Source organism: Leucopleurus acutus (assembly GCF_964270905.1).
Source record: "Leucopleurus acutus genome assembly, chromosome: 15".
In the NCBI taxonomy this organism is placed as follows: Eukaryota; Metazoa; Chordata; class Mammalia; order Artiodactyla; family Delphinidae; genus Leucopleurus; species Leucopleurus acutus.
The window spans coordinates 19,495,255-19,510,326 of NC_139157.1; the positions used below are offsets into that span (position 1 = coordinate 19,495,255).

The 15,072-nt window shown below is 39.2% G+C and overlaps 1 protein-coding gene across 1 annotated transcript in view; it reads left to right on the forward strand.

The window, feature by feature from the left end:
* Positions 1–787: 787 nt before the first annotated feature.
* The window catches only part of EPM2A (EPM2A glucan phosphatase, laforin), a gene marked incomplete at its 5' end in the record, with an annotated part of 108,362 nt that continues 94,077 nt past the window's right edge, over positions 788–15,072 (forward strand). Inside the window, one exon of the mRNA XM_082855611.1 lies at positions 788–1,088. Within this exon, the coding sequence (XP_082711737.1) occupies positions 788–1,088 (301 nt within the window). The remainder of the gene's footprint in view (positions 1,089–15,072) is intronic.

Sequence of the window (15,072 nt, forward strand, 5' to 3'; positions counted from 1 at the left end):
ACCTTGGAAAGGCTTGAAAATATTTACTTTAAACCCATTTTTATACGTACTAAAGTATTATAACACTCTTTCGAAAAAAGAAAGTGATCATGTGTCATTTCAGGCATCAAATTGGTCTAGGCAAGGGAAAAGTATTCAGTGTTTTTGCACGAGCTCTGGGCTCTGAATGGCGCCTCTTCCACTAATCAGAAGCAGGGTCTTTAAAGATCATTATTTTATACCCTCAGTTTACAGGTAAGAACCTGAGGCCCAGAGAGTGTAAGTGACCTGTTGAAGGTCCGGAGCTCTCCAGACACCGCTGCAGGATCTTTCCCCAACTTCACTATTGTGGAGGCTGCTTTCTATATGCCATTCTCTTCTTCCTACGACCCTCACAAAAATAATTTCGAGGTTTTTAGAAAGATTACTGGAAAATCTCGGGGCTTATGAGATGTTTTATTTCCTTTCTTAACCCCTTTTCCTTGCTTCCGATGCGTCCCCAGACGTCCGCGGAGCCGCTGGAAGAGGCAGCGGGCAGGGGCCAAGCTCTTTCTCCGGGAGAGACGGATGGTGGCCCCAGCTGACCACTTCCCGCGGCCAAAGGCCCCGGCCTGGATCATCCTCGGGCTCCTGGGCCGCGTGATGCAGCCCAAAAAAGGTGCAGCATCGCACGTGTCCCTGCCAGCGTCCGCGCCTCGCGCGTCCAGGCCTCGCGCGCCGCCGCCCAATCGCCGCTGCCGCCTGGCGCTCGGGTCGCGTCCGCCGGTCGCAGGGAGACTGGAGCCCGGGAGCCGCGCCGCCCGCTGCCATGCGGTTCCGCTTCGGGGTGGTGGTGCCACCCGCGGTGGCCGGGGCCGGGCCGGAGCTGCTGGTCGTGGGGTCTCGGCCTGAGCTGGGGCGCTGGGAGCCGCGCGGGGCGGTGCGCCTGAAGCCGGCGGGCACGGCAGCGGGCGCTGGGACACTGGCGCTGCAGGAACCGGGCCTGTGGCTCGGGGAGGTGGAGCTGGCGGCCGAGGAGGTGGCGCAGGATGGGGCGGAGCCGGGCCGCGTGGACACGTTCTGGTACAAGTTCCTGAAGCGCGAGCCGGGAGGAGAGCTCTCCTGGGAAGGTACTGGGAGCTGCGCCGGCCTGCATCCCGGCCTCGGCCTGGGCCTTGGCCTCGGCCTCGGCCTGGGGCGGGCCCCACAGTCCCCGCCGCGACTTCCCGGGCGCTTTGCCCGGCGCTCGGGCTTCACAAGCTGTCTGAACTCCCCGGGCGCCCTGGGCTGACCCTTCTCTGTCCGCCCACCTGTCGCCCCAGCCGCGCCTCCCGCACCCGACAGGTTCGCTAGATGGAGGCTGGGTTTCTGTCCTCCCGCCCCTTCGGTCTTTGCTCCTCCGACCTCTTTCCCACAAACACAGGACCCGGTTCGGGCCTCGGTCCCCCTCGCCCTCCGCCTCCTCCCTGCGCGGGTTCCCGGGCTGCCAGGTCCCCCGCCGCTCCTGGGTTCGCTCCTTAACTCTGCCTTGACTGTTTTTGTGCCCTCAGTTTCTTGCCCCGATTCACTAAAAAATGACCCAACCAGTGAAGCTACCCTTTTCGCTAATCCTAAACTGCAACGTGCTATCTCTAGTGTATTATTTTTTTCTTCTTTTCGATTTGAGAATGAACTACTGGAAAAACGTTGAGCGTTTCTCTTTTTGATTTTTTTTAAAGCCCCGAATATATGACAGTTGAGATAGGCTCTGATTTCTTAAAATATAAAAACAATACATGCTGGCTGTAAAAAATCAAAAACAAAAGCAAAAAATGTACAAAGTAAAAACTTGTGTCTTCCACACACCCTAAGTCCACTGCACACCGACCAATATATGATATGTATCTATCTCACACATAAATTGGTTAATATATTATTCTCTATCCTGCTTTTTCTTGCTCTGTAAAGGTTGCGGATACCTTTTAGTGCCACTCGTATAAATGTATATTTCATTTTTTAAATGGCAACGAAATATTCTGCATTTACCAATGTGCATTTAGGTTGTTTTCTGTCTTCCTCTGTTATAAACAGTAATAGCTTAATTGGAAATCTGTGTATAAAGTTATCTTTGAGCATTTGGGAATGTTCCTGTATGGTAGATTCTGAGAAGTGAAACTGTTAGGTCAAAGCGTTGGCCATATTTTACATTCCAGTAAGGACTACCAAATTATTCCCTGAAAACTTTATGCCAGTGTAGAATCCTGCCCGCGATGTGTGAATTTAGACAGTCCTTTCTTTAAATGAAATGTGCAAAGTTGGGGATTGGAGTATGTGTGGCTCAGTAGTTGTCTCTGTGGAAGTTTATATGAGAAAAATGGGCCACTTAGCCCATAATGATGTGGAATCAAGGAATCTGCAAAGAGCATGAGTGTTCTGTAATATGTTTATATATATTTTTTTTCCTTGTTCCTCTTTTTGTACCCCGCTGAGTTTCATGGTCTGGTGACATTTATTGTCCTTTTGTATTACGATGCCAGAACTGAAAGGTACTCTCATCAATTATGCCCTTCTTTACAGGATATTACTATTATTAATAGTATTATATAATTATTTTTCATAATAAAGTAATATCTGATCATTTTAATAAAAATTAGGATGGTAAAAAAGAAAGATTCTTCCCTTTCCCCAGTCTTTCTCCTTTTCTATTTTTAGTTTTTCTGATATTCCTCCCAAAGTTCTGAATAATTTGCTTATATTGCTATTTCTTAATATATCAACTTGAGTTTTTCTGTTTTTAGATTTTCTGAGTTACCATACAAGTTATATATTACATTTAAATTAAAATTAGACAATATCTATTGACAGCTGCTGTATACCCATTAAATTAACCATGATACTTGCTGTGAAATATGAGGAATTTAGCTCAAGTTCATTATTTCTCTCCTCCCTGCTGGTTTTTATATTATTATTTTATACTGCATATATGTAGTTTATTGTTGACTTTCTATTATATAGAAATTTCTGTATTATGCTTCTGTTACATAGAAAGTTACTCCTATGTAAAAGGATAAGAAAAATAACTCACCTACACATTCCTCCCCTTCTCCTTACTTTGGTTAATCATCATTTCTACATTAAGTTCTATTAATACATAATTTGTATTCTGTTTTATAATTGTTGCTGTGCCTTCTTGTTTTAGGTGGATAGGTTGGTTCTAAGAACTGTAAGTTAACAAAGAGCATCACGAGGCGCAGCATAGCCTATTTTTTTTGTTTGTTTGTTTTTTTGCGGTACGCGGGCCTCTCACTGCTGCGGCCTCTCCAGTTGCGGAGCACAGGCTCCAGACGCGCAGGCTCAGCGGCCATGGCTCACGGGCCCAGCCGCTCCGCGGCGTGTGGGATCTTCCTGGACTGGGGCACGAACCCGCGTCCCCTGCATCGGCAGGCGGACTCTCAACCACTGCGCCAGGGAAGCCCGCATAGCCTATTTTTAAGAGCAAGAATTCTAGAGCCAGAATGCCTTCACCAACCAGTGTGTGACCTTGGGCAAGTCACTTTACTGTGCTGTTGTTGAAAGGACTAAACTGGCTAATAAATCTAAAGAGCTTAGAATAAGACATATATTAAGTGTTAAATAAGTGTTTGTTATTGTTACTATTATGATTAGGAAATAATTAGTGTGGAACTAAGTAGTTCAGTTGCACTTATTAAAAGTTTGGAAATATAATTCTGTGACATGAAACCTGTGTACCAGGAGGAAAAGCTCTCTTCTCTTACACTGTAAATCATGCTCAGATTTTTATTTAAAGTGATACCAGAGTTCATTTTACTTTATATTTGGGTGGCCATGTTCTACACCTTGTTTCAAACTTTCTAGTTACTTTTTAAAAACAGAAACAGCATGTTGATCATCAAAATTTCCTAGCTTAAATGCAGTATTGGATGAATGCAAATTCCTCACTTTTTGAAAACATTCTTTTCTTGAAGGATTGGGATTTTTGTTCCAATTTTCACTAATATATAGCTTTCTGAGCACAACTGAGACTTTTATTTTTGTTGTTTTTAATTGAACTCCGATGTGTGTTGCATTGTTAAGGATTCCAAATCTTCCACTTTCTTGAATGTCTTAATCATTTCATTGGATTGTATCCTCAAATAATTTTTTTTTGGTAATTTTTTATACTTTTTTTTTTCACACACACACCCTGTATTTTATTTTTACAAGAGATAAATAAACTGACACCAAACATTGTAAATGGATGGCCACAACAAAAGCAACAATGATTGCAATTACCAAACACGAAACACACTCACACTATGTCATAATATTGACATTCAGTCCAGTAATCCTCCACTGTAACAGCTCCTTTACTTTGCAGTGAAAATTGATTTGTATATTTTTTGCCTCTGAGTCTTTGTGGGATTTTTTTTTATTCAAACAGAAAGTCACAAAACTTACAATCATCCTCATCAGTTCACTCAGTCCCATGTAATTAATTTTTTTTCATCTTGATCTTTTGTTAGCACTTTTATAAATTCATCAGTTTTCCATTAGAGTTCTGAAAATGCTTATTCATTCAGTTCAGCAGTATAGTCAGTTACCAGAAACCTGTACTTGTCAGAGTCTTTTCCATGAATTCCTTGAAGATGAAACCCTTTTATAGGAATATATTTGCAAAAGCATCAGAGTACACTCAGAACTGTCTGCAAATGACAGAAGACTTCAAAATGACCATGGTTAAAGATTTGATGAAAGTTCATAATAATGCAATTGACAAGGAAATTTAGTTATTTCTGAGATACATATATTAAAGTAATAACTAGAATAATGACTTATAACATTATACCAGAACATATAAGATTTTTAGAAATTTCATGTAATGTCTGAAACATTTATATTAACATATTTCCATACAAATAACCCAAAGAAAATTTAGTATTAGTTGTTTTTGTTTGTTTGTTTTTTTATACTGCAGGTTCTTATTAGTCATCAATTTAATACACATCAGTGTATACATATCAATCCCAATCGCCCAATTCAGCACACCACCATCCCCACCCCACCACGGTTTTCCCCCCTTGGCGTCCATATGTTTGTTCTCTACATCTGTGTCTCAACTTCTGCCCTGCAAACCAGTTCATCTGTACCTTTGTTCTAGGTTCCACATACATGTGTTAATATATGATATTTGTTTTTCCCTTTCTGACTTACTTCACTCTGTATGACAGTCTCTAGATCCATCCACGTCTCAACAAATGACTCAATTTCATTCCTTTTTTGTGGCTGAGTAATATTCCATTGTATATATGTACCACAACTTGTTTATTCATTCGTCTGCCGATGGGCATTTATGTTGCTTCCATGACCTGGCTATTGTAAATAGTACTGCAATGAACATTGGGGTGCATGTGTCTTTTTGAATTATGGTTTTCTCTGGGTATATGCCCAGTAGTGGGATTGCTGGATCATATGGTAATTCTAGTTTTAGTTTTTTAAGGAACCTCCATACTGTTCTCCATAGTGGCTGCATCAATTTACAGTCCCACCAGCAGTGCAAGAGGGTTCCCTTTTCTCCACACCCTCTCCAGCATTTGTTGTTTTTAGATTTTCTGATGATGCCCATTCTAACTGGTGTGAGCTGATACCTCATTGTAGTTTGATCTGCATTTCTCTAATAATTAGTGATGTTGAGCAGCTTTTCATGTGCTTCTTGGCCATCTGTATGTCTTCTTTGGAGAAATGTCTATTTAGGTCTTCTGCCCAGTTTTGGATTGGGTTGTTTGTTTCTTTAATATTGAGCTGCATGAGCTGTTTATATATTTTTGAGATTAATCCTTTGTCCATTGATTCGTTTGCAAATATTTTCTTCCATTCTGAGGGCTGTCTTTTGGTCTCGTTTATGGTTTCCTTTGCTGTGAAAAGGCTTTGAAGTTTCATTAGGTCCCATTTGTTTATTTTTGTTTTTACTTCTATTACTCTAGGAGGTGGATCAAAAAAGATCTTGCTGTGATTTATGTCAAAGAGTGTTCTTCCTATGTTTTCTTCTAAGAGTTTTATAGTGTCTGGTCTTACATTTAGGTCTCAAATCCATTTTGAGTTTATTTTTGTGTATGGTGTTAGGGAGTGTTCTAATTTCATTCTTTTACATGTAGCTGTCCAGTTTTCCCAGCACCACTTATTAAAGAGACTGTCTTCTCCATTGTGTATCTTTGCCTCCTTTGTCATAGATTAGTTGACCATAGGTGCGTGGGTTTATCTCTGGGCTTTCTATCTTGTTCCATTGATCTATGTTTCTGTTTTTGTGCCAGTACCATATTGTCTTGCTTACTGTAGCTTTGTAGTATAGTCTGAAGTCAGGGAGTCTGATTCCTCCAGCTCCGTGTTTTTCCCTCAAGACTGCTTTGGCTATTCGGGGTCTTTTGTGTCTCCATACAAATTTTAAGATGATGTTTTCTAGTTCCTTAAAAACTGCCATTGGTAAGTTGATAGGGATTGCATTGGATCTGTAGATTGCTTTGGGTAGTATAGTCATTTTCACAATATTGATTCTTCCAATCCAAGAACACGGTATATCTCTCCATCTGTTGGTATCATCTTTAATTTCTTTCATCAGTGTCTTATAGTTTTCTGCATACAGGTCTTTTGTCTCCCTAGGTAGGTTTATTCCTAGGTATTTTATTCTTTTTGTTGCAGAGGTAAATGGGAGTGTTTCCAGAATTTCTCTTTCAGATTTTTCATTATTAGCGTATAGGAATGCAAGAGATTCTGTGCATTAATTTTGTATCCTGCTACTTTACCAAATTCATTGATTAGCTCTAGTAGTTTTCTGGTATCATCTTTAGGATTCTCTATGTATAGTATCATGTCATCTGCAAACAGTGACAGTTTTACTTCTTCTTTTCCAATTTGTGTTCCTTTTGTTTCTTTTTCTTCTCTTACAGCCGTGGCTAGGACTTCCAAAACTATGCTGAATAATTTTGGTGAGAGTGGACATCCTTGTCTTGTTCCTGATCTTAGAGGAAATGCTTTCAGTTTTTCATCACTGCGAATGATGTTTGCTGTGGGTTTGTCGTATATGGCCTTTATTATGTTGAGGTAGGTTCCCTCTATGCCCACTTTCTGGAGAGTTTTTATCATAAATGGGCGTTGAATTTTGTGAAAAGCTTTTCTGCATCTATTGAGATGATCATATGGTTTTTCTTCTTCAGTTTATTAATATGGTGTATCACATTGATCACATTGATTGATTTGCATATATTGAATTTGCATATATTGCATCCCTGGGATAAATCCCACTTGATCGTGGTGTATGATCCTTTTAATGTGTTGTTGGATTCTGTTTGCTAGTATTTTGTTGAGGATTTTTGCATCTATATTCATCAGTGATATTGGTCTGTAATTTTCTTTTTTTTGTAGAAAAAAAGAAAATTTCTTTTTGTCTTTATTTTTTTGTAGAAAAAAGAAAATTTCTTTTTCTTTATCTGGTTTTGGTATCAGGATGATGGTGGCCTTGTAGAATGAGTTTGAGAGTGTTCCTTCCTCTGCAATTTTTTGGAAGAGTTTGAGAAGGATGGATGTTAGCTCTTCTCTAAATGTTTGGTAGAATTCACCTGTGAAGCCATCTGGTCCTGGACTTTTTTTTGTTGGAAGATTTTTTTTTTTTTTTTTTTTTGCAGTACGCAGGCCTCTCACTGCTGTGGCCTCTCCCGTTGCGGAGCACACGCTCCGGACGCGCAGGCTCAGCAGCCATGGGTCACAGGCCCAGCCACTCCACAGCATGTGGGATCTTCCCGGGCCGAGGCACAAACCTGCGTCCCCTGCATCGGCAGGTGGACTCTCAACCACTGCACCACAAGGGAAGCCCTTGTTGGAAGATTTTTAATCACAGTTGCAATTTCATTACTTGTGCTTGGTCTGTTCATATTTTCTGTTTCTTCCTGGTTCAGTCTTGGAAGGTTATACCTTTCTAAGAATGTGTCCATTTCTTCCAGGTTGTCCATTTTATTGGCATAGAGTTGCTTGTAGTAATCTCTCATGATCCTTTATATTTCTGCTATGTCAGTTGTTACTTGTCCTTTTTCATTTCTAATGTTATTGATTTGAGTCCTCTCCCTCTTTTTCTTGATGAGTCTGGCTAATGGTTTATCAATTTTGTTTATCTTCTCAAAGAACCAGCTTTCAGTTTTATTGATATTTGCTATTGTTTTCTTAGTTTCTATTTCATTTACTTCTGTTCTGATCTTTATGATTTCTTTCCTTCTGCTAACTTTGGGCTTTGTTTGTTCTTCTTTCTCTAGTTCCTTCAGATATAAGGTTAGATTGTTTATTTGAGATTTTTCTTGTTTCTTGAGGTAGGCTTGTATAGCTATAAACTTCCCTCTTAGAACTGCTTTTGTTGCATCCCATAGGTTTTGGATCATCGTGTTTTCATTGTCATTTGTCTCTAGGTATTTTTTGATTTCCTCTTTGATTTCTTCAGTGATCTCTAGGTTATCTAGTAACGTATTGTTTAGCCTCCATGTGTTTGTGTTTTTTATGTTTTTTTCCCTGTAATTCGCTTCTCATCTCATAGTGTTGTGGTCAGAAAAGATGCTTGATATGATTTCAATTCTCTTAAATTTACTGAGGCTTGATTGTGACCCAAGAAGTGATCTATCCTGGAGAATGTTCCATGCGCACTTGAGAAGAAAATGTAATCTGCTGCTTTTGGATGGAATGTCCTATAAATAACAATTAAATCTATCTGGTCTATTGTGTCATTTAAAGCTTCTGTTTCCTTATGTATTTTCATTTTGGATGATCTGTCCATTGGTGTAAGTGAGGTGTTAAAGTCCCCCAGTATTACTGTGTTATTGTCTATTTCCTCTTTTATAGCTGTTAGCAGTTGCCTTATGTGTTGAGGTGCTCCTATGTCGTATGCATATATATTTATAATTGTTATATCTTCTTCTTGGATTGATCCCTTGATCATTTTGTAGTGTCCTTCCTTGTCTCTTGTAACATTCCTTATTTTAACATGTATTTTATCTGATATGAGTATTGCTACTCCAGCTTACTTTTGATTTCCATTTGCATGGAATATCTTTTTCCATCCCCTCACTTTCAGTCTGTATGTGTTCCTAGGTCTGAAGTGGGTCTCTTGTAGACAGCATATATATGGGTCTTGTTTTTGTATCCATTCAGCAAACCTGTGTCTTTTGGTTGGAGCATTTAATCCATTAACATTTAAGGTAATTATCGATATGTATGTTCCTATTACCATTTTTTGTAACATCTTTATTGGAGTATAATTGCTTTACAATGGTGTGTTAGTTTCTGCTTTATAACAGAGTGAATCACGTGTACACATACATATATCCCCATATCATCATTAGTGTATAGTAATGCAAGAGATTTCTGTGCATTAATTTTGTATCCTGCTACTTTACCAAATTCATTTATTAGCTCTAGTAGTTTTCTGGTGGCATCTTTAGGATTCTCTATGTATAGTATCATGTCATCTAGAAACAGTGACAGCTTTACTTCTTTTTCTCCAATTTGGATTCCTTTTATTTCTTTTTCTTCTCTGACTGCTGTGGCTAAGACTTCCAAAACTATGTTGAGTAATAGTAGTGTAGTGGACAACCTTGTCTTGTTCCTAATCTTAGAGGAAATGGTTTCAGTTTTTTACCTTTGAAAACAATGTTGACTGTGGGTTTGTCATATATGGCCTTTATTATGTTGAGGGAAATTCCCTTTATGCCTACTCCCTGTAGACTTTTTATCATAAATGGGTTTTGAATTTTGTCAAAAGCTTTTTCTGCATCTATTGAGATGATCATATGGTTTTTCTCCTTCAATTTGTTAATATGGTTTATCACATTGATTGATTTGTGTATATTGAAGAATCCTTTCATTCCTGGGATAAACCCCACTTGATCATGGTGTATGATCCTTTTAATGTGCTGTTGGATATTGTTTATTTGTATTTGGCTGAGGATTTTTGCATCTATGCTCATTAGTGATATTGGCCTGTAGTTTTCTTTCTTTGTGACATCTTTGGTTTTGGTATCAGGATGATGGTGGCCTCTTAGAATGAGTTTGGGAGTCTTCCTCCCTCTGCTATATTTTGGAAGAGTTTGAGAAGGATAGGTGTTAGCTCTTCTCTAAATATTTGATAGAATTCGCCTGTGAAGCCATCTGGTCCTGGGCTTTTGTTTGTTGGAAGATTTTTTAATCACAGTCTCAATTTCAGTGCTTGTGATTGGTCTGTTCATATTTTCTATTTCTTCCTGGTTCAGTCTTGGCAGGTTGTGCTTTTCTAAGAATGTATCCGTTTCTTCCAGGTTGTGCATTTTATTGGCATAGAGTTGCTTGTAGTAATCTCTCATGATCCTTTGTATTTCAGCTATGTCAGTTGTTATTTCTCCTTTTTCATTTCTAATTTTATTGATTTGAGTCTTCTCCCTTTTTCTTGATGAGTCTGGCTAATGGTTTATCAATTCTGTTTCTCTTCTCAGAGAACCAGCTTTTAATTTTATTGATCTTTGCTATTTTTTCCTTCATTTCTTTTTCATTTATTTCTGCTCTGATCTTTATGATTTCTTTCCCTCTGCTAACTTTGGGTATTTTTGTTCTTCTTTCTCTAATTGCTTTAGGTGTAAAGTTAGGTTGTTTATTTTAGATGTTTCTTGTTTCTTGAGGTAAGATTCTATTGCTATAAACTTTCTGCTTAGAACTGCTTTTGCTGCATCCCATAGGATTAGGGTCATCATGTTTTTGTTGTCATTTGTTTCTAGGTATTTTTTGATTTCCTCTTTGATTTCTTAAGTGAGCTCTTGGGCATTTAGTAGTGTATTGTTTAGCCTCCATGTGTTTGTATTTTTTACAGATATATTCCTGTAATTGATATCTAGTCTCATAGCATTGTGGTTGGAAAAGATATTTGATAAGATTTCAATTTTTTTAAATTTATTAAGGCTTGATTTGTGACCCAAGATATGATCTATCCTGGTGAATGTTCCACAAGCACTTGAGAAGAAAGTGTATTCTGTTGTTTTTGAATGGAATGTCCTATAAGTATCAATTAAGTCCATCTTGTTTTATGTATCATTTAAAGTTTGTGTTTCCTTATTTATTTTCATTTTTGATGATCTTTCCATTGGTGAAAGTGGGGTGTTAAAGTCCCCTACTATGATTGTGTTACTGTCGATTTCCCCTTTTATGGCTGTTAGCGTTTGCCTTATGTATTGAGGTGCTCCTGTGTTGGGTGTATAATATTTACAATTGTTATATCTTCTTCTTGGATTGATCCCTTGTTCCTTATGTAGTGTCCTTCTTTGCCTCTTGTAATAGTCTTTATTTTAAAATCTGTTTTGTCTGATATGAGAATTGCTACTCCAGCTTTCTTTTGATTTCCATTTGCATGGGAAAGTTTTTTCCATCCCCTTACTTTCAGTCTGTATGTGCCCCTAGGTCTGAAGTGGGTCTCTTGTAGATAGCATATATCTGGGTCTTGTTTTTGTATCCATTCAACCAGTCTATTTCTTTTGGTGGGAGCATTTAATCCATTTACATTTAAGGTAATTATCGATATGTATGTTCCTATTACCATTTTCTTAATTGTTTTCCGTTTGTTTTTGTAGGTCTTTCCCTTCACTTGTGTCCTGCCTAGAGAAGTTCCTTTAGCATTTGTTGTAAAGCTGGTTTGGTGGTGCTGAATTCTCTTAGCTTTTGCTTGTCTGTAAAGCTTTTAATTTCTCCTCCGAAACTGAATGAGATCCTTGCTGGGTAGAGTAATCTTGGTTGTAGGTTTTTCCCCTTCTTCACTTTAAATATGTCCTGCCACTCCCTTCTGCCTTGCAGAGTTTTTGCTGAAAGATCAGCTGTTAACCTTATGGGGATTCCCTTGTATGTTATTTGTTGTTTTTCTCTTGCTGCTTTTAATATTTTTTCTTTGTATTTAATTTTTGATAGTTTGATTAATGTGTTGTGACATATTTCTTCTTGGATTTATCCTCTATGGGACTCTCTGTGCTTCCTGGCCTTGATTATCCTTTCCCATATTAGGGAAATTTTGAACTATAATCTCTTCAGATATTTTCTCAGTCCCTTTCTTTTTCTCTTCTTCTTCTGGGACCCCTATAATTCAAATATTGGTGTGCTTAATGTTGTCCCAGACGTCTCTGAGACTGTCCTCAATTCTTTTCATTCTTTTTTCTTTATTCTGCTCTGTGGTAGTTATTTCCACTATTTTATGTTCCAGGTCACTTATCCATTTTTCTGCCTCAGTTATTCTGCTATTGATTCGTTCTAGAGAATTTTTAATTTCATTTATTGTGTTTGTTCATCATTGTTTGTTTGCTCTTTAGTTCTTCTAGGTCCTTTTTAAACGTTTCTTGTATTTTCTTTATTCTATTTCCAAGCTGTTGGATCATCTTTATTATCATTACTCTGAATTCTTTTTCAGGTAAACTGCCTCTTTCCTCTTCATTTGTTTGTTGTGATGGGTTTTTACCTTGCTTCTTAATCTGCTGTGTGTTTCTCTGTCTTCTCATTTTGCTTCACTTACTGTGTTTGGGGTCTCCTTTTTGCAGGCTGCAGGTTCGTAGTTCCTGTTGTTTTTGGTTTCTGCTCCCAGTGGCTAATGTTGCGTTGTGTAGGCTTCCTGGTGGAGGGGACTGGTGCCTGTGTTCTGGTGGATGAGGCTGGATCTTGTCTTTCTGATGGGCAGGACCATGTCCGGTGGTGTGTTTTGGGGTGCCTGTGACCTTACTATGATTTTAGGCAGCCTCTCTGCTAATGGGTGGGGTTGTGTTCCTGTCTTGCTAATTGTTTGGCATAGGGTGTCCAGCGCTGTAGCTTGCTCGTTGTTGGCTGGAGCTGGGTCTTAGCGTTGAGATGGAGATATCTGGGAGAGCTTTCGCCGTTTGATATTACGTGGAGCCTGGAGGTCTCTGGTGGACCAGTGTCCTGAACTCGGCTCTTCCACCTCAGAGGCTCAGGCCTGACACCCGGCCAGAGCACCAAGACCCTGTTGACCACATGGCTCAGAAGAAAAGGGAGAAAGAAGAAAGAAAGAAAGAAAGAAAGAGTAAATAAATAAAATAAAGTTATTAAAAGAAAAAAAATATTAAATTTTAAAATTATTTTAAAAATATTAAGAAGTAATAAAAAAGAATAAAAAAGAAAGAAAGAACAACAAAACCAAAAAACATATCCACCAGTGATAACAAGCGCTAAAAAGTATACTAAAAAAAAAAGCAACAACAAAAAAACGACGGACAGACAGAACCCTAGGACAAATGGTAAAAGCAAAGGTATACAGACAAAATCACACGAAGAAGTGTACACATACACACTCACAAAAAAGCAAAAAAGGAAAAAATATATATAAAAAAAAAGGAAGAGAGCAACCAAATCAATAAACAAATCTACCAATGTTAATAAATTCTACATGCTAAACTATGATAAACATAAAATCAGAAACAAATTAGATGCAGAAAGCAAGGTTAAGTCTACAGTTGCTCCCAAAGTCCACCTCCTCAGTTTTGGGATGATTTGTTGTCTATTCAGGTATTCCACAGATGCAGGTACACCAAGTTGACTGTGGAGGTTTAATCCGCTGCTCCTGAGGCTGCTGGGAGGGATTTCCCCTTCTCTTCTTTGTTCACACAGCTCCTGGGGTTCAGCTTTGGATTTGGCCCTGCCTCTGCGTGTAGGTCGCCTGAGGGCATCTGTTCTTTGCTCAGGCAGGACAAGGTTAAAGTAGCAGCTGATTAGGGGGCTCTGGCTCACTCAGGCTGGGGGGAGGGAGGGGTATGGAATGCGGGGCTTCCCCCTCCCCTCATCTCCACCAGTGAAGCGGCTTCCTAGTGTGTGGAAAGTTTTCCTCCTGCACGGCTCCCTCCCAGAGGTGCAGGTCCCGTCCCTATTCTTTTGTCTCTGGTTTTTCTTTTTTCTTTTGCCCTTCCCAGGTACTTGGGGAGTTTTTTTGCCTTTTGGGAAGTCTGAGGTCTTCTTCCAGCGTTCAGTAGGTGTTCTGTAGGAGTTGTTCCACATATAGATATATTTCTGTTGTATTTGTGGGGAGGAAGGTGATCTCCACGTCTTACTCCTCTGCCATCTTGAACATCTCCCCTCAAATAATTTTGAAGAAACAGTAAGTGGGTGATAAAATATCTGAGTCTTTATTTATTTATTTATTTATTTATTTTGCTGTACTTGGGCCTCTCACTGTTGTGGCCTCTTCCATTGCGGAGCACAGGCTCCGGACGTGCAGGCTCAGTGGTCATGGCTCACGGGCCCAGCCGCTCCACGGCATGTGGGATCTTCCCGGACCAGGGCACGAACCCGTGTCCCCTGCATCAGCAGGCGGACTCTCAACCACTGCGCCACCAGGGAAGCCCTCTGAGTCTTTAAATTCCTGAAAAGGTCTTTCTTTTGATTTCACACTTGATTAGTCATCTGGTATCCCAGTCTCAAAATAATTTTCCCTTTGAAGGAACTGCCACAGTACCTTCTAGCACCTGTTGTAGCTGATATTTCTGATGTCAAACTAAGCCCCTTTCTTTGTAGGCACTTTTTTCCCCTCTTTTGAAGTTTTAACACTTCTCCTTACACTATTTTACCAGGAGGTATCTGAGTTTGGTTTTGTTCTTGTGACTTGACAATTGGTTGGTTGTTTTGATTCCAGGAATTGTTTTTTTCAACTCATGGAAATTTTCTATTATTCCTTTATTTCCTCCTCTCTGTTTTCTCTCTTCTTTTGTCTGAAATGTATGTTAGCCATATATTGTACCTTCTGCTTTTATGTGAGTATCTCTTAACTTTTCTCCTGTATTTTCCATCTTTTGTTTGAATAGATTTCCCTGGCTGTGTTTCCAGATCACTGTTTGGTTTTTAATACTAGCCATTCCATCATTTACTTCCTACACTATATTTTTGAAACTTTTGGCAATTGTATTTTTAATCTCCCACCTTTTTTTCTGTTATTCTCTGATTTCTTTTTTTCCAGAGCTGATCGTTCTTCTTGTATGGATAATTTATACTTGAATCTTTCTGAGGACATCAAATAGAATTGATTAAAAGTTGTTTTTGTCTTGCATTAACTTTTTTTCCCTCTCTGTAGTCAATTTTTTTTTAATGCTAAGGGTT